General features: G+C 39.2%; 1 protein-coding gene across 4 annotated transcripts in view; it reads right to left on the bottom strand.

Annotated features, from left to right (window-relative positions):
- Positions 1–18,837, bottom strand: part of akna (AT-hook transcription factor) — a 28,078-nt gene that overhangs the window by 1,673 nt on the left and 7,568 nt on the right. For 2 of the 4 annotated variants that reach the window (XM_077543107.1, XM_077543108.1), the window contains exons 2-20: positions 16,312–16,761; positions 15,031–15,715; positions 13,431–13,743; positions 13,043–13,117; positions 11,550–11,706; positions 11,246–11,358; positions 11,111–11,164; positions 10,910–11,028; positions 10,690–10,837; positions 6,758–6,879; positions 6,533–6,689; positions 6,339–6,445; positions 6,040–6,248; positions 4,953–5,097; positions 4,390–4,509; positions 2,998–3,131; positions 2,747–2,866; positions 2,567–2,665; positions 2,358–2,459 (exon numbers count right to left, since the gene is read on the bottom strand). In XM_077543107.1, coding sequence (XP_077399233.1) covers positions 2,358–2,459; positions 2,567–2,665; positions 2,747–2,866; positions 2,998–3,131; positions 4,390–4,509; positions 4,953–5,097; positions 6,040–6,248; positions 6,339–6,445; positions 6,533–6,689; positions 6,758–6,879; positions 10,690–10,837; positions 10,910–11,028; positions 11,111–11,164; positions 11,246–11,358; positions 11,550–11,706; positions 13,043–13,117; positions 13,431–13,743; positions 15,031–15,715; positions 16,312–16,645 — 3,313 coding nt within the window. In that variant the 5' untranslated portion in view covers positions 16,646–16,761. The remainder of the gene's footprint in view (positions 1–2,357; positions 2,460–2,566; positions 2,666–2,746; positions 2,867–2,997; positions 3,132–4,389; positions 4,510–4,952; positions 5,098–6,039; positions 6,249–6,338; positions 6,446–6,532; positions 6,690–6,757; positions 6,880–10,689; positions 10,838–10,909; positions 11,029–11,110; positions 11,165–11,245; positions 11,359–11,549; positions 11,707–13,042; positions 13,118–13,430; positions 13,744–15,030; positions 15,716–16,311; positions 16,762–18,837) is intronic. The other 2 variants (XM_077543109.1, XM_077543110.1) reach the window with 2 other exon arrangements.

Here is an 18,837-nt window from a genome sequence, read left to right as displayed (position 1 = left end):
TTTATAATCAATCTTAATCAGATTTCAGATTCAATAAACAGCCAGCTAGAAGGCCTCTGATTGGTTCAGAGAGACTCAAGGGGTATTCATTGTGTGAAACCAGGAGAGGATGGCTGTCGGACATGATTGAAAATTCATTTTCAAGGCGGACTTGAAAAAAAAAAAAATTATATTAGAGGATAAGTGCTTTGTTTTGTTTTAACCTGCTAACCGATTTGCTTGCTCTGACTATACCATTCTATTTTAGCTCCACGATGAAGCAAAAATGAAACAAAAAAAAAGTAAGACCACCGTTCGCCTCACTGATTACACTGGGGAACAGTTTCTGTTGTGTTCGGCCTGACAGCCGTTTTGAACTCATTTTTGGGCTCAGAACCAAAACGGATCTGTTTTTCTCTATTGAGTTTTTGAGCTGCAAGATCCCCATTATGTTAAAAAAAATCAAGTAAATGTCTATGTATGTAAATAAAACACTAAGATGGAATAGTTTAAAAGTTTTGAAAACTAAAAATAACAGCATAAAACGAACATGGTTTCAAGGTTATGAGAAAAGCTGCTCGCTTTCTGTTTGTAGATATTGATCGTACTGATAGGTAGTTTATGGCTACGTTCACACTGCAGGGCGTGATGCCCAATTCGGATTTTTGGGTAAATCCGATCTTTTTATGTTCTGTTCACATTGCTAAAACAAATGCAGCATCTAATGTGAAAGCAACGCGCTCGTGATACGACTCGCATGCGCAAAGAGCACACGTCAAGTGACTTGCACCCAAAACAACGACGCCACGTTGCAGTGATCGCGTAAATGTTGTCCCGACTTACATCGTTTTACCGCCAGCCAAGCCAATGAAGCCATCGAGGCAAGCGAATTTTGTCAGTGTCATATGCAAATTTAGCTGTGCCAACGCACGCTACAGATTGGTGAACTGGTGGACTCGTTTCGCGAACGTGTTAGGAGTTCGATTCATGTGTCTTGTCAGCATAAATTATGCAAATTCAGCTGTACGCCTGCCCTCCTGGTTGGTGGACTGTTTTCACGCACGTTCCTGGTTGGCTGCTGTCCTCGGGTTCCTCGTGCGACAGTTTTGAACGTGCTGTTTACAAACAGCAACAGAAATCCGTCTGACTTATTTTTTCATCTCATGTCGCCAGAGTAGCGAGGTTGGAAGAGGTAATTTGGGGGAAATGAGGGGACACTCCTCGACCTCCTCATTTCATTGTGAAGTATACTGAAGATGACGTCGCGTCATCGCCGTTCGTGATGAATCATCTGCAGGGCTGAATTTCTACTGTCGCCACACGTCAACTTTATGCTTCATGTTTCAAGTGTGATTAAATTAAAGACAAACAAAAAATTAACACTGTTACTCAAAACAGCTTTGTATATTCACAGACGTCAGTTGTCTGCCTTCCAAGCACTCAGAATCGGATGCGTGGGGATGAGCGTTCACAGTGCAGAGCATCGCGTATATATCCGATTTTATAGCCACATACGAAAGAGGCCCAGGTCTGGTGTGGAAAAAAATCGGAATTGTACCGTTCACACTGAATGAAAAAATCAGATACTTGTGAAAAAATTGGGAATTGAGCTGCAGTGTGAACGCAGCCTTAGTTATCATTTCAAACAATCACAAAAGGTGCTGAGCATTCCCAGGATCAGGATCAGCATTTAGTTACCTGAAAACGTAGCTCCCTGGGGTTAAAGCAGTTATAAATAGATATTTGATTAGATGTCACATTTTTTAACTCATTCAAACCTAAAAATGTGTACAGAAGGCTTTGATGCAGCTTCTGACATGACGAGGTGGCCGAAAGCAATTGTAGTTATTACAAAAAAACGGCCAGCGGGTGGCAGCAGAGTATAAGAGATCAATCAGGGTCATGTTGCAACTTGCAACAAGCTCTTTTTGTCAGTGTTTTCAACAGGAATGTGAATATTAATGAAACTGCAAAACGGAAACAGATACAAATATACTTTTTTTTCTTGATGAAAAAAGAGACTCTAATCTTTATTTTGGTAGGTTCCATGTTTTTATAGTAATAGAACACAAAATTCTGCGGGCCTTGCAAAATCTGTCAAAATCCAGTAGAACAGCCGGGAGCGAAGGGGGTTGCTTCAGTGAAAATGGCTGCGAATGAATGAGTTTTAAAAAGGCCAATACCGACAGTTGTCAAAATGCTTGTTATAGTGTAATATTGGCCTGGCTGATGTCTATCCCTAATTAAATGTTAGATATATTCCAATAAGCTATACAGTATTTGTATTGTATTTGAGTGTTGATACTCGTAAAATACAATTATTCTTGATAACTAGCTCAGTTGTAATTGTTTGTTTGACCTCATTGCCTCCCCCTCACCTTGTTCATTGCTCGTCTTGGCATCAGAATGTCCACAATGACGACAGTGATGACAATGACAGGAACACAATTGGGCTAACTCTCGGTTGCCAGCAGCTGCTTCTGAGGGTTAAAAAGAGCCACAATCAAGTTTGACAACTCAAAGCGCATGCGTGGATGATGGGAGACAAAAGGTACGAGCTCTCCGAGGATGACACCATGCTGCTTACTTTCCGAAGATACTTTGTGATGTGACAAACACTGAGAACAAGGAAGAACTCCGCTTGTCCTGCCGTCATTGCCATCGGCACACTCAGTATGATCCCGCTCTGCGAGATAAAAAAAATCGGATGTCATTTCAACCGTTCTCCTGACTTGGTTATCAGTTTTTAAAGGTGACATATTCTTACTTATGTGCTGGACTTGAGCACGTGTGTGTGAAGGTTGGCTGTCATCTGTTGCAATCGATGTTTGAGTGGATCTTGACACCAGAAGTCGACAAGCCGAATTCTCATCCTCTGTCGCAGTTGCTGAAACATAAAAATCATCACATACAGACTATAATATTCAATGTTCCCACATTTATACATATATAGAAGAATTTGGGGGTAAATGTTGATGACAGAATGAAGTCATGAAGTGTTATTTCCGATAAACCTACATGTGTCAGGTGTTTGCTGTTTGTGTGTATTTCTTTTCCTGGCTGCACGCCTCACCACCTTCTCCACCTCGTTCCCATCAATCGTCCACTTCTTTCTGCTGCTTCCACTTACATTGCTTATGTGCTCTTGCGACCTAAACAACAAATGGACAACAAATTGAAATCATGTCCAGAAGGAGCCAGATGCTGAGCTGTTACACAAATACAAGCACGTTATACAGTATAAAGAACCTGGCTAGTCAGTTTATCAATGCTATAATGACAAGATTATACAATTGCAGTACTGTTCTTGTGGTCTCTTCATTGAGATGTAACAAAAACAGAAGAAAATGATAAAAGGCGGTGAAAATGACAAGAATTGAATATGCCAGGTGTGTCCAATCTATGAACCGGGAGCCATTTGCGGATCACTATCCATTTTTCATTTTTCTAATTACATTTGACATGGCCTACAAAGAAAGTAAAAATAAAAATAAAAAAAAAGGAGAGAAGGCTTAAATTGGGTTATATACTGTAGAGTCTCTCTAGATATGCAAAAATACAAATAAAGTAATTGCCACTAAAATAACAAGTTTGTCTTCAAAACACTGTGGTGAATGAATTCAAGTTAATTTTGCAAACAATTATCGTCTTAGTTATCGGTTATCGACACTTTCAAAATTATTGGTTTATCAGTATCGGTTGAAAATCGGATTATCGTGCATCCTAGTTATCACCTTTAACAGAAAGCTATTATGCAGTTTTTGAAAATAAAAAATATATAAACAACATACATTATAATTGCCTGCTTGATTTTTTTTTATGTTTAATAAATAAATAAATAAATAAATAAATACAAGCAGCCCTTACATTCCATTTGAAATGCTGGGGGGCGCGGCCATTTAGCTTTAGCCTGGCATTCTTTTTTGACATGGAACACCAATAAATCTAAACGAATTTTAGAAAACTAGTCTGCCTTTCATATTTGAGTTTTTTAACATTTAAATTTCAAGATTCTTAATTATGTCATTGTGTTCATTTGACACATGACGTAGCCTATCACTGGCAATGAAATGTTCACTGAGCTTTTAGATTTAAAAACAGGGAAATAAATAACAGTATTCAGCAATGAAAATAATATTTCAAAAATGAAACATCACTACTGGCAATGAAATGTTTGATGAATATTTTAATAAGTCATTATTAGAAACGCCAAGATAAAAACTGTCCCACAACGTCATAGAGCTGGACAGAGTGTTGCTGCTCTCTTGTGGGTAAATGTAAAATTGCATTTAGTGTGTATTTTATTTGCTGGTCAAAAGGGCCACACGCCATTCATTTAATGAGGCTTCGGGCATATAAAAATTTGACCACTGGCCACGTTTGGCCCGTACTTTGAGAAAATGAACCAACCTGAGGGGATGTGAAGTTCTGTGGTGAGTGCAGTTGCCTTGACTGGAATTAGTTACAGTAAGAGGGTTTGTCTCCCCTGTGTGCTTTGGCGTGGTGGACTGCAGAGCTTGACTTGAATCACTATGAAGAACACAAAGTTTAAAGTCACATCTAGGAGAAAGTACAATTGCATTTTTGCACAAAGAAATGATTCCCCTCCCCCCTCATTGCAACTCATGTCAAAGTGCAAACAATAAAGGTGCGGGAAATGTGAGTGCTGTATCTGTGAAAACACTCAAGACAACACACATAATACACACATGTGAGTTATTCCACACCAAACCATGCAGTGGGCAAGACACAACAGGCTACCTTTTATATGTAACCCTACTCATTACCAGCCAGGCCTGAAATAAAAAAACATGGAATAAGGCTTGTTGAAAAAAGGCCCTGTCAGCATTTCATGAGCTGTGAAGATTGATAGTGTACAAATAAATGGTTACAAAAGTCTTGTGTACAAGTGTCTGGAGGGATGCTTTGTTTGCACAGACGTCGTCATGGCAACTGCTGCGTCACACACTCACTTGTGAATCACCACCTGGCTGGACCTCAGTGTTTTACGAGAGTCGCCATGGCGATGACGCACAGCAGAGGAGGAGGAGCTTGGGGAGGAACGGGGGAGGGTTTCTTCATAGTCATCACCTTGTATGTCTTCAGACACAGTATGGGCTGGGGGTACAAAAGGCATCAGGTTAAATACACAGGAAGAGAACAAAATATAGCTAAGTCTTGATGTTTATGTTTAACTCATTCACTTGCAGTCATTTTCACTGAAGCAACCCCCTTCACTCCTGGCTGTTTTACTGGATTTTTACTTATTTTGCAAGTCCCACAGAAAATTCTGTTCTATTGCTATAAAAACATGGAACCTATGTTAACATTATTAACATTTTTACTTCTTTATTTTATATTTTAACCATGTTGAATTTAGTTATAGATGTGTAGAGCAGGTGAAATAATGTTAAACTCATTACAACTCGACCTTAACCTATCTGTTATCTTGTTTTTGTCTCAATTCCCTTTCCAGTGTCTTGCTTGAGAAAGTTCAATCTGACATACTGAGATTCTGTTTTGAGAAAGTGCACACTGAGAACATGTTTTGGCTAAAAGTGAAGAAAGTTTCATCATTATTCACAAACCTGTTGAAAACATTGGCAAAAAGAGCTTTTATTCAACATGTCCCTGGCTGATCTCTTATACTCTGTTGCCACCTGCTGGCCATTTTTTTTAATAACTACCATTGCTTTTAGCCACCTCCTCTTTAGTTCAGAAGCTGCATCAAAGCCTTCTGTATGCTCTAGCATAAAAAAAAGTGTAAATACATTTTTGAGAGTGAAAGTATTAAAAAACATTCATACGTTTATGGGTGTGAATGAGTTAATTATACATAATGCAGTGATTTTGAGGGTTTGATGCTCGCTGTTGACATTTATCAAACACCAGCTGTTTTCTCTGTGCCAGTTCTTAGACATGGGCTGGCTTAAATTTACTTTTTGTTATCAAATAGTCACTCCGCCATCTTCGACACACTCCTTCTACCGCACTAGTCCGCCCAGTTTGGCGGGGACCGAAAATCGCCGACAGCACTAAGAAACTAAGTTGCAAACTCACTGCTTTCACTGTCAGTCCTGGTTGAGTCTGTGTGATTGACCCACTGCCTTTGTTTGCGCTCCCTCAGAGCGGATCTCCTCACCGCTTGTTGGAAATATTCACTGGGTTCCACTGATGTGCGCTTGTGTGATTGTGAGGAGTCACGAGATGGTGTTGAGGTTCGGATCATCTGAGGCTTCACTGAGCTCACTTCTGCAGGCCCTGAAGCACTGCGAATAAGAGTCAAGAAAAAAATGATTTCATTGTCATTGCTTAGTGGTGTGTGGTGTCCTTGTTGAGGTTTATGGTTACCTACTCACCGCTTTGAGGCTCTGTAGTGGCAAGACCTGTGAGTTGAATCCCAAATCTGATGACTATAATCAGAACCAACAAAGCCGCTGTCTGTTCCTGGAGAAATGACCCCGTCCTGCTCAACACAGCACATATGTAAATGCATGCTAATTGGTCTAAATGTTCAGTGGGAATCCTTTTAAGTCAGCGGCTCACTGCTGACCTGAGAAAGGACTCTCCTTATGGCAGTTTGAGGTTTGGCACTTCTCTTCTCGGATGTACTGATTTCTGCCAGACTGCTCTGACTGCTACTGTAGGACTTCCTCATCTCCTTCCTTCTCCTGCTATGAGGAGCATGAGTGAGATGCACGGTTGAACTTCTGCAAAATAACACAACACAACATGAAACGTTATACAAAACATATCAGAGCATCAAGTGCATGCTTACTTATTAACGTCTGCAGCTTGTTCAGCACATGGTGTGTTGAAGTCGGAAGAATTCAGGTTAACTAGTCCATCTTCCTTCTTGGTCAACTCTTCTGAATCAAGCAACAAAGGCGTTTTTACAGTCTGGAAGGAGGGACAAACATATGGTTACATACTGGACATTTACTACAGATACACACATGTTTTTTGTTAGGACACTTGCAGCTGTACAAAGAGCTGGTTTTGAAAGTCCTGTGAACTGACCATAACAGAAATTTGACTGGCCATATATATAAGCATGTACTAGGTCATTTTGCACCATTAGTGCTGTGACCCCGATTATGTTTTTAAATGGTAAAAAGCAGCAGAAGTTACAGATTTGATGCCGCTCTGGAAATTTAGATCTGATCTCTAGAATGACACCCTAGTCCAGGGGTGGGCACACTCGGTCCTCAAGGGCCGGAGTCCTGCAGGTTTTGGATATTTCCCTTCTCCAACACATCTGATATATGATCAGTTCATCAGCAAGCTCTGCATAAGCTTGGTAACAATCCTGTTGATTAGAATCAGCTGCGTTGCAGCAGAGAAACCTCCAAAACCTGCAGGACGCCGGCCCTCGCCTGGAGGGCTGCTGTCCTGCAGGTTTTGGATGTTTCCGTTCTCCAACACAGCGGATATATGATAATATGCTCATCAGCAAGCTCTGCATAAGCCTGATAACGATCCTGCTGATTGGAATCAGCTTGTGTTGGAAGAGGGAAATCGCCAAAACCTGCAGGACAGGACATTTTTAATAATCTTTTCTTTAAAAAAAAAAAAAAAGAATAATTACTTTTAATTATTTTTTAATTTTTAATAATCTTTTCTTTAAAAAAATAAGTAATTTTAATTATTTTTAATTTTTTTTTATAATCTTTTCTTTAAAAAAAACCTTTTGTATTTTTAATAATCTTTTCTTTAAAAAATTATTTAAATACATTTTTAATAATATTTTCTTTTTACTATTTTTTTTAAATTGTAATTATTATTATTTAAAAAAATATATATTTTCTTTTAAAAAAAGAAAAAAGAAAAGAAAAGATTATTAAAAATTAGGGGTGTCAAGCGATTACATTTTTTAATCGTAATTAATCGCATGACTTCACTAGTTAACTTGGAGGTTAACTTGGAAAAACATGCGATATGTGATATAGCTGCTGGATCTAGCGATAGTGATATTATTGCGATATTTAACATGCACCTAAAAAAATTCCATTTTTATTATCTAATGAAATAAAAAAAAAATTCATGCAGCAAAATAAGCTAACTCAATGTATTCTTAGTTAATTAATACTAATTACCTCTTGATAACCAACTATTGGATGGCGGTACACATCTTAGTTAACGTCTGAGTGGTCAAATTCAGATAAAAGCATAAAATTCCATATGTAATTATTGCATATCATTGCGATATGCATATTGCATGGGCCAATATCGCGATATTGATAGTTTTTCGATATATTGTGCTGCCCTATTTCTTTCTTCAACTTTTATTTTATATTTTATTTTTATATTGACCCATATCAGCGCTCAGCCATTCCCATAATTTATTACCTTAATTAATGCAGTTTCTGTGCTGTGATGAGGAGGAAATCCTGACTGATCGACGGTTGCTGATTAACAATTATCATTACAGAAAATAATGTTCATCATTGTGGCTGTAGTTTGCAATGACGTATGGCCTTATTTAATTTAGCTACTTGAGTGACATTCATTTTTTATTCACTGCAAACAGCCGCAATGATGAAGATTTGTTTAAGTACTACCTGTCGAAAGATGTCAGTTATTGGGCGTCATTATTTTAAAGGTAACAACGCAGCACATAAATTACCGTACATTCCAGACAATAAGATGCTACTTTTTTTTAACGTTTTGAAACCTGCGGCTTTACATGTTTAACTCTTTGACTGCCAGACGTTTTCAGAAACGGGATGTCGCCAGTGCCAGCCGATTTAAGCATTTTGACTGATCTTTCAAGGTCCACAGAAAATGTTGTGTTAGGACTATGGAAACACACATACTACCAAATGAAAGATTGAACTCTCATCTTTCTTCAGAAAAAAGTTTGTTTTTATCTTATTCCGTTCTTCAGTAATCAACAATAGAAAATGGTTAGTTTCACCGAAATGCTCTGTTTTGAAACAAAAAGCGGAGAAAAAGAGCTTTTTGTGAAACGATGTTATTTCATGCACTCTAGTGAATTCTACACTTCTTTTTGTCCATGAATGATGCCACAAACACCTAAATAGTGCTTTACTTGTGTAAAACACTATCACCAACAATGAAAAAGTGTTTTTAGATTGCAAAATACGTTTATTTCCATTCAACAGTGTAACAATTTGACAAAACAATTTCGCAAACTATTTACAAATGTGTGCAACTGTGGTACTATTTACAAATATGTGGATGTTTCAAATACAGTTTTTCTTTTTGTAACGCTCCCATGCGTGCAAGGAGAGGGAGCAGGATTTGCACAACAGAGTAGTTTCACTGCGAATGTCCCTTTCGCGTGCAGACGTTACACTTTCTTGACGGCCTTTTTTTCCGGGGAATAGCAAGTAGCAGACTGTACCCACTCCTCCGATGAATATGCATTGGACTCGGGGCACTCTTCGTCGTCCGATTGAACGTCCGCCTGTGTAGAAGTGCTCAGTTGTGCTCCGCGTTTTCCGGTGTTAGCATCGCTAGCCGGTGAACCTTTATGACGTCGTCATAGCCACCACGTCAACGCTTCCAACTTCGGCGTCGACCTCGGAGTCACCATCATCATCATCGATGATGATCATCGTCGACATCAATGTGCTCTTTATCGTTGGTCGATGCCTTTTGTCTTTGAAAAAAATTCCCAAGTGTGAGCTGCTTGCAACCGGTCGCCATTGTTCGCTTCCTCAGCCATCTAGCTCCGCCTCAGGTCTTCTACTGCCGCGTCAATGCTTCCAACCTCGGAGTCACCATCATCATCATCGATGATGATCATCGTCGTCATCAATGTGCTCTTTAGCGTTGGTCGATGCTTTTCGTCTTTGAAAAAAACTGCTCGAGCGTGAGCTGCTTGCAACCGGTCGCCATGTTCTCTTCCCTTCCCCAGCCATTGTCCCCTCTAGCTCCACCTCACGTCTTCTACTGACGCCTACCCAATCTTGTCAAAAGAGAGTCATTGCTGCCATCTAGGGGCCAAAAATAGTCATTAGGCTAACTAGATCTGCTTGAAACTTTCACCACAGCTGGTCAAGACTTTCCTCCACCAGTTTAAAAAAAATAAAATAAAAAAATTGGATAACGTCTTTTAACGTCATTGGCGGCCCTCCGTAGGTTTTTACTTGACATCTTTTAACGTCCATGGCAGTCAAAGAGTTAAATGATCTTTATTTATGATTTTTTACTGATGAGCTTCATGTTGCCAATAGATTTTCAGAATTTCATTGGTTAGATGCAAGACAAACATATCCCAGCGGACAAATGAAACACTGAATACAGTATTAATATCAGTCATTTCCATATTTCAGTGGGAGGCTTGAATGATGAAATATTTTACCAAAAGTGGCCACATGCAAAACGAACTACTGCAGAAGTTTGGAAACTGGACAGCGTGGAGCAGTGTCAAAAAATCCACTGCAGTATTACGAACAGCTCAAGTTTGCCTTGCGATTTAAGTAACACTGACGGCAACAACCAAGAGAGACTGAGAACGTGTGTACGGAGAAATTTTGGGGCTGTTTGCTTTCCAACACTGAAGATGGCTGCTTTGCACCCGTGTTTTCATAACTTGTTGGGTGTTCTCTATGACAAAAGTAAAATGATGTCAAATGTAAATGGCCAGACATGTTTGATTACAAAATGGCAATCAGCCCCATATATTCTGAGAGAGATGGTGCAGGTCAGACACCTGCTGTAGACAGAGTATTACGATGTTACCTGTAAGTGAGAATCATCAGATGCAGATGATTTTTGGGCTTGCGGACAAAGAGAATAAGCAGAATCAGCATCACGGGACTTCTGATCCACTCTCTCTTTCAGCTCATCCATATGCCGCCCACACTGGTATATGAACTCCTCCAGCTCTCTAACACACAGAGGCAACATACAAATGTAATATTTGACAACATGTAATCCAAATGGAATCCATTCCACCTACCGGTTGGGGTCAAATTCCCCTTGCTCTGCCCCTTGCTGCTGTTGGTCCTTGTGTTCTTTCCTGGCTGACAAGTAGCCCTTTTCTAAAGAGTCCAATTCTTGATACAGTTGTGCAAGTCCCTAGAGAGAGGCAGCAGTTTATGAGTGTGAATGTGTGGAAGCCAGCATTTCTTCTGGAGGATTCCAAATTGTTATATCTCACCTTCGCCTCTTGGAAAGGTGTTTTGCTTTTTAGTAAGTCCTCAAAATGTTGGAGCTAAATGATAAAAAAAAAAAAAATACATGATGAAATGAAGAACTCATACATTAGCCAAATCACAAATGAGAAGTTGACAACCTGCTGGAGGAACTTATCGGCCTGTGAGTAGAGTGCATTTGCCAGCTTCGGACTGCCTTGGTGCTCCCAGCTCTTTGAAATGGAGGCAGATAAACGAAGGCCAGAGGAAGCTCCTTTTCATTGCACATATATGCATGGGAAGGAATGCATTCTTAGATGAAAATAATGGTGATTATAATAAATAATGTCTTGTCGTGCATGATGTGTTTATCTGTATGTATTTTTTTCCAGAGCTAAAACCATTTCATAATCATTGAATTAATGTCATACATTAGCACAGAGGTGAAAATTATGATGAATTTACTTAGTTGTGTGTTGGCTCCACTAGGCTGAGGAGAAACCAAGCTGGGCTGTGCTTTCTGAGCCTGAGGGAAGTCCAGCTGTATGAACTTTGAAGGCTCTACATGCACTTCTAATGGCATGACGTGAACAGGCTCTGGTTGCTGAGAATACAGATTAACCTTGGGGAGAAGGAAATAAAATAAAATGGCGTCACCTACAATGACACAATCATGTACCTTACATCAACTAGTCTCATTCATGCCTAACATTAACTGGTCAAAGGAGATTTTCCATTTCTTAATTTAATAAACCTGTGGCAAGATTAGGACCAAATCAAACATCTCAAAGTCATCATTAAAATATTTCTCATCCAACCACTTTAAAAGGGGAAGTCCACCCAAAATATATATTTTTAATAATATGTTCTATGCAGCCCCACTAGTCTAAATATATATATATATATATATATATATATATTTTTTTATCAATATCAAAAGGCGGCCATTTTGCCACTTGCTGTTGAATGAAAATGACTTCACAGTTGCTCAGGTCTCAGGTCACAACCAATCACAGCTCAGCTTCAGAAAACAGGTGAGTTGTGATCTGTCGTTGCCTAATTGTGCATTCGAGGAAGGTCGGAAGTTGGACTTATCCCAGTTGGTTTTTCCCAGTTCTGACCTGAAAGCTTTCGAGGCGAAAGTAAACAACCAAAATGGCGGATAGTGATGAATTGTTTTTTGTTTTGGTCTCCAAAACACATGACCTCCAGGAAACTTGCCTTCTCGCAATTTTGCTTTATTTATATATTAATTTTATTTCATAAGCATTCTATACAGTTCAGTAGTTCACCGTCTAATTTCATTGCGGCATACTGTCCCGTATGTTGTGTTACGTAGAGTTATGTTGAATATTTCTGAATAAAGAAAGCTATCTAATTTTATACTCGAATAAATTGGGTTTTACCATTCACGGTATGTGTTTCCATAGTGGTCGCCATTGTAGTGACGTCACATCGAAGTTGGCTGGTGAAGTCGGGGTACTTCCCCCCGACTTCGCAAGTGGGATTTCCGAGTTCAAGAGGGCGTTCCCGTACACACTTCCTGGTTTGAAGTCGGAAAAGTCAGATTTTCCACTTTCCTCGAATGCAGCATGAGCCCTGAGCAACAGTGATGTCATCTTCAGTCGACAGCAAGTTGCAAAATGGCCGCCCCCTCAGGTGGATAAAAACGTCTGGATTTTGCTGCATAACTCATGTTTCACAAATGTAATATTAATCAGAACGTCATGTTTAGACGAGTGAAGTCACATATAACCTATTATTGTCAAGAAATATTTATGGTTGACTTCCCTTTAACACCTATTATCCTCATTCGGGTCGCGGGGCATCATTTTTATTTATAGTTTTTATTTAACTGTGACAAAATTGCTATTGACAAATCTTTATTTGTAACACCCAATGAAATTAAAGTGGTAATGGAAGTAATCAATTCAAACAGTAGTTTAAAATGATCAAACCTTGGCTTCCAGCCGCAGGCGGTCAATTGTGTTCGCTGCCTCGGCATACTTAGTCAGCAGTCTGCCATGGTCCTCCTGCAGCCAGAGAACAAAAAACATGGATGAAAATAGACAGGTAAAAAAAAGTAGTCCTTTGCTGGACAACACCAAAACACCCCCGCCACCTGCCCCAAATAAATTATTGAATAAATAAATAAATAAATAAGACTTTTGGATCACTGTCAAGTATTTGGAATAATAAAAAAATAATAATACATGACTAACTGGAAAAAGACATATACACACTACGCTCAGAAAGGAACTTGAGGGCTGGCGATTGTACTTGGCACATTGCCCATAAAAGACTGTCACCCTTATTTCACCAATATGGACAAGTCCCGAGCTGTACCTGGAGCTGATCGAGCAGGATCCCAGCCTTCTGCTGGGATCGGAACTCTTGAGGCACGGTGCCGTTAGGCCCGCCAGTCGACGCTCTTCTGTGAAAGTTGAATGGTGGCTGAGGTCTGTCAGTTGTGTTCAGCAGAACTTCTTTCACAATATCAGCAGGAGATTTAAAGACAACAGGGGCCTCTGGTGTCAGAGACTTTGGAGGATTCTTGGAAGACCATCTGCTCTTGGGAGGCTTGTAATCCCCTTTGGGGAAAGAGACCCTCGGCTTTACCTTGGACAAATCTGGCACACAGTGACTTGGATAGGCTTTTCTGTAAGAACAAGGTGAATTATTAACAGACAATATGCAAAATGTAGAAAAGAGAATAAATAGAACATGATTGGTAGACAGTGGTGCCTTGAGATGTGAGTTCAATTCGTACTGTGGTCATGATTGTAACTTAAATTATGTTTTCCTATTGAAACGAATGGAAATTTCAGCCTTCCTCCAAAAATAGAACCAAAATTGTTTTAATATGCACTTTAATGAGAAAAAATAGCACCCCATAGCATTCATTGTACTTACAAACTACACTAATATTAAATACTGTAGAATGACATGTTTTTTGTCACACTACATCAAATGGATGCTGCTTCTTCTGGTGTGCCTGCCTTGGCCACCTTAGAGCAGTATACCGATGGACACAGTGGGCACTCACTGAGCAATATCATGAATGCCAGTCCTGCCTGGATGTTGCAGCCAATCATATTCCAGTGGAGCATGTCCTGCCTAGAACTCATTTGGGATTCATAATAATGATCCATTACTACAACTTCTCAACTCCTCTTTTCAGCTCATCAGCATGGCACTATATTAGTCATTCTACGTAGAGGATAAAGAATATATAAGACTACATGTCGCTCCTTTGTGTTCAATCAATTACTTATAGGGTTAAAGCACTGCAACATAAATGGGGTTTCCATCCAAATGTTTCAAACATTTTAAGTGAATTTTGTGAAAATGCACAAAACAAACACACAACTTATGCCTGTTTCCGTTCAGTATTATGTTGCAAATATTGAGGAGATGACAGCATATTAAAGCGTCTCTCTGTCACAAGATAGTTGATTGACTGAACAAAAGATTCATTTCAGAAATATAAAAAATTCTTCGTCCATCGTTTATTCAAAAGTTTTTCCAAAATTCACATTTTCCTTTTGTTGATACGCTGATAAATCCACCCCCTCCAAATGTTAAAAAACTTTTGGGTGAATTTTAGGCCCTTTTTTTGGTATTTCTAGTGTTTCCATTCAGGTTTATTTTTGCAATTCAATTTAACCTATAGATGCTAATTTGCATTTAGCAAGCAGACTGAAAGGCAACGCTATCTGACTGTAAACTTGGTTGTTGGTTGCATTAAACAGATTGAAGCCTGATTTTTATTTTTGGGGAATAAACTACTCACTAAGTGAGTTGACTTCACTGTCACCATACAGTGCTCCTCCCTCAAGTCTTTGCTCGCAAAAAAAATAAAAATAAAAATAAAAGGTTGGTTGTATCTCAAAAAGTCGTAATTTGTAGCCACTTGTCTCTCAAGGCACCAGTGTAGTTGAATCACCTTGATTCATTAGATCTCCTCGGAGTGTGACAGCATTCTTCCTTAGGTTTGTTATGAGAACTTGTCCTTGAAAGTGCAGCAGTTTGACAGGGCTGTGACCTTCGCGCCGGTAAGCGTGTGGGATTTTTAGGACCTGTCTTTGTATTCTCAATAGGTCGACCACTGTGGCGATTCGCTGTTAGTGGTTGAGGAGAGACAGCGTCTTCTTCTAGTTCTTTGTGTTCAGAGATTCCTTGGTGGTGAAGAGTGGGCACGCAGCTCTTGAGGCTGTTTGAGTCTGGAGGACTATCCGTAAATCCTGTAAAGTCTGGGATAGTCTTACATGTGATCCCTGCAGCGGCCATTTCCTCCAAAGTAAAATGGCACAGGTGAGTGAAAATCGGGATGGTTGGACCAGAGGAAGTCTGATATGTTGGGCACTGAGGTTTGCAATCTCCATCAGCTTCTACTATCGAGGGTGGAGAGTTAAAAAATTGGCGCTCACTGATGATCTCGGACTCTTCTTTGCTATTTTTGACTGGTCCGTTTCGCAAGCCCCACTCACCTTCTGCTCCAGCTCTCTCCCCCTGAGCCATGTCCGAGTGTGTGCCCCTCTCAGAGAAATGCTCTGCTTTTGATGTCTTCATCTTGTTAGCTTCGTCTACATTATGTCTTTGTTCTTTCAAGATGGAAATATCATCAGAAACTATATGTAAGGGGAAAAAAGTGGGGGGGGGGGGGATACAATAGACCAAAATGCTGTCAACAGTCTTGCAAATAATGCAATTGTTCCATCACTATTTACCAACAACTGTTTTGACATTGTAAAGCAGTAAATAAGCTGAAGTGTGATTATGATGAAAATCATCATTTTAATAGGGAGAAGCTGCACAATCGGTGGCTGACTAAATACTTTTGTGTCCCACTGTATTAACAGTCAACCCCCCATAAAATTTATTGGCAACAAAATGTTCTGTGCAGCCCCACTAGTCTAAATACAGTATTCCGGTTAATGTTACGTTTGTGGAATATAAGTTAAGAAGCAAAATCCAGCAGTTTTTAACAATATCAGAAAGCGACCATTTTGCCACTTGCTGTCGAGTGAAAATGACAGCAAGTGGCAAAATGGCCGCCCCCTGAGATAAAAACGGCTAGATTTTGCAGCATAACTCTTATTTCCACAAATGTAATATTAATCAGAACGTCATGTTTACACTAGAGAGATCACATATAACATATTATTGTCAAGAAATTATTAAGGTTAATCAAAACATCAAAAGTTCAAGTGTTTTAATGACTCACAAGTTGACAGCACATCCGCATCATCAAGCTCTTCATTGAAGATGTAACTGATCTCCTCAGGTGGCAAATCCTGCACCTCACAGCCACTAAGATCCTCCGGGCTAGAGGGTCCAGCAGATAAGATTCGATTAAGTTCTGCATTGCCATCAAGTTCCTGCATCTCATCCACCAGTGTCAATCCAATGATGCCATTCTCATCCATCTGGCCACTAAAGTCATCATCTTGTTCTTCCTCCTCGTCCCACTCATCATCTTCAGAGGTGGTGGGGGAGACGAATATTGGAGCTGGAGTCCAAGACAGAGCCCCTGTTTTTGTGTTCTTCACGGTCTCCATTCACGTTTACTGTGACTCAGCTGTGACCTGAGGAAATATTGCAAGCTGGCTCTTGTGCTCCCATCAGTTAGCTGGGTGCTGTCCGGCTGTGCAGAGGAAATCTTTGAATGTAACTCCTAGAATTTGAGAAAACACTTTTCAATGAATACCCATTAAAAGCACTGAGAAATGCACCAGTCTCCCTTTCCCTACAAGTTGATTATACCTTTAAACCACCACCAACATGGCGTTTTAACATCTCACTGCTAAACGACGCAGAGTTTGACAAAATTATAAGAAAAGAGTGGGCAGACTTTTTGGAAATAAATGACTCGCCAGACCTATCGCCATCTCTTAACTGGGAAGCTGGGAAAGCAGTAATTTGAGGTAAAATTAGATCATATTCGTCTTATAAAAAGAAACAGGATCAAAAATTAGAAAAAGACTTGGAAGATAAAATTAAACAACTGACGGATGAGTACGCAATAAACCCAAATAACCAAATATGGACTGACTTACAAAATACAAAAATACAGTTAGACGATATGCTAACTAAAAAGACAGAGTTTATAATACAACAATTGAGATACAACAACTTTGAATATAATAACAAATCAGGTAAATTTCTTGCAAACCAACTTCAACGCAATCGGGAAAAATCTCTTATAACGGCTATTAAAGGGACAACTGGTGAATGTACACAATCACCAGAAGAAATTAATCAAATGTTTTATAACTATTATCGTAACCTATACTCAGAAACTAACAAGCCTAACCCTGAGCATGTTGAGGCATTCCTCAGTAGCTTAAATATACCTCAGTTAACTACTGAATATAAAGATATGTTAGATGCGCCACTCACTATAAACGAGTTGTACAGTGCTCTAGATAGTATACCTAATGGCAAAGCACCTGGCCCGGATGGTTATCCGGCTATATTTTTTAAGCACTTCTGGTTAATGCTTGCTCCACTATTCTTAAGAGTAGTAACAGAAATCAAAACTAATGGTTACATACGCCCACACATGAATACAGCATCAATTAAACTTTTATTAAAGTAATAAAAAGACCCCACCCTTCCATCAAGTTACCGTCCGATTTCACGAATTAACACTGATATTAAAATTATCACTAAGGCTTTCACATCTAGACTAGAAACAGTAATCTCGACAATCATTCATAGCGACCAAACAGGCTTTATTAAAGATCGCCACTCTACTAATAATATTAGGAGGCTCTTTAACCTTATTAGCATGTCACAACGGCATGATAAAAAGGCAGTTATTATATCATTGGATGCAGAAAAAGCTTTCGACAAAGTTAACTGGTCCTTCCTCTTTGCTGTTTTAAATAAATTTGGCTTTGGGAAATCATTTATCCACTGGGTGTCAGTATTATATGATACTCCTAAAGCTACAGTTACTACTAATGGGATTATATCTCAGAGTTTTACTCTACAGAGAGGCACAAGACAGGGATGCCCACTGTCCCCTTTATTATTTGCAATATTTATTGAGCCACTTGCATTAGCCATACGCCAGGAAAGAAGGATTCAAGGAATTCACTCTGGGGTAACAGAACATAAAATGAATCTATATGCCGATGATATTTTACTTTATTTAGAAAAGCCTGCTATTTCGTTAGGGGAAGGAAGTATTTAACTTAATAACTAAATTCTCACAATTATCAGATTATTCTATTAACTGGACAAAATCAACACTTCTACCTATTACAGAAAATTCATGGAACCCTGCAAGCCAGGACCCACACTACTCATTTCCTGTAGGTAATTTAAAATACTTAGGCATAAAAATCTCACCTAAATTAACTGATTTAATTCATTTAAACTTTTCTCCACTTCTGAATAACATTCATAGTGACTTGGAGCGCTGGAATAATCTTCCTATTTCTCTAATAGGACGAATAGCCAACGTTAAAATGAAAGTTTTACCCAAAATAAACTATTTTTTCTCAATGATTCCATTTAAACCTACGGCTAAGTGGTTCCAGTTGTTGGACTCAGCCATTACAAAATGTTACTGGAATAAAAAAAAAAGCAAAGATTAGTCTATCTACTCTTCAGAAAAGTAAATCCAAAGGTGGTCTAGAGGCACCAAACTTTATGTACTACTATATAGCTAACCAGCTACAATATATCATTCGAGGGGCACAACCCAACAGAGATACTAACTGTTGGCTGGAACTAGAACTTC

The sequence above is a fragment of the Vanacampus margaritifer genome, chromosome 14 (genome assembly GCF_051991255.1).
Source record: "Vanacampus margaritifer isolate UIUO_Vmar chromosome 14, RoL_Vmar_1.0, whole genome shotgun sequence".
NCBI lineage: Eukaryota > Metazoa > Chordata > Actinopteri > Syngnathiformes > Syngnathidae > Vanacampus > Vanacampus margaritifer.
The sequence above is the reverse complement of the archived record's forward strand: the minus strand, read 5'-3'. Positions and strand labels throughout refer to the sequence as shown.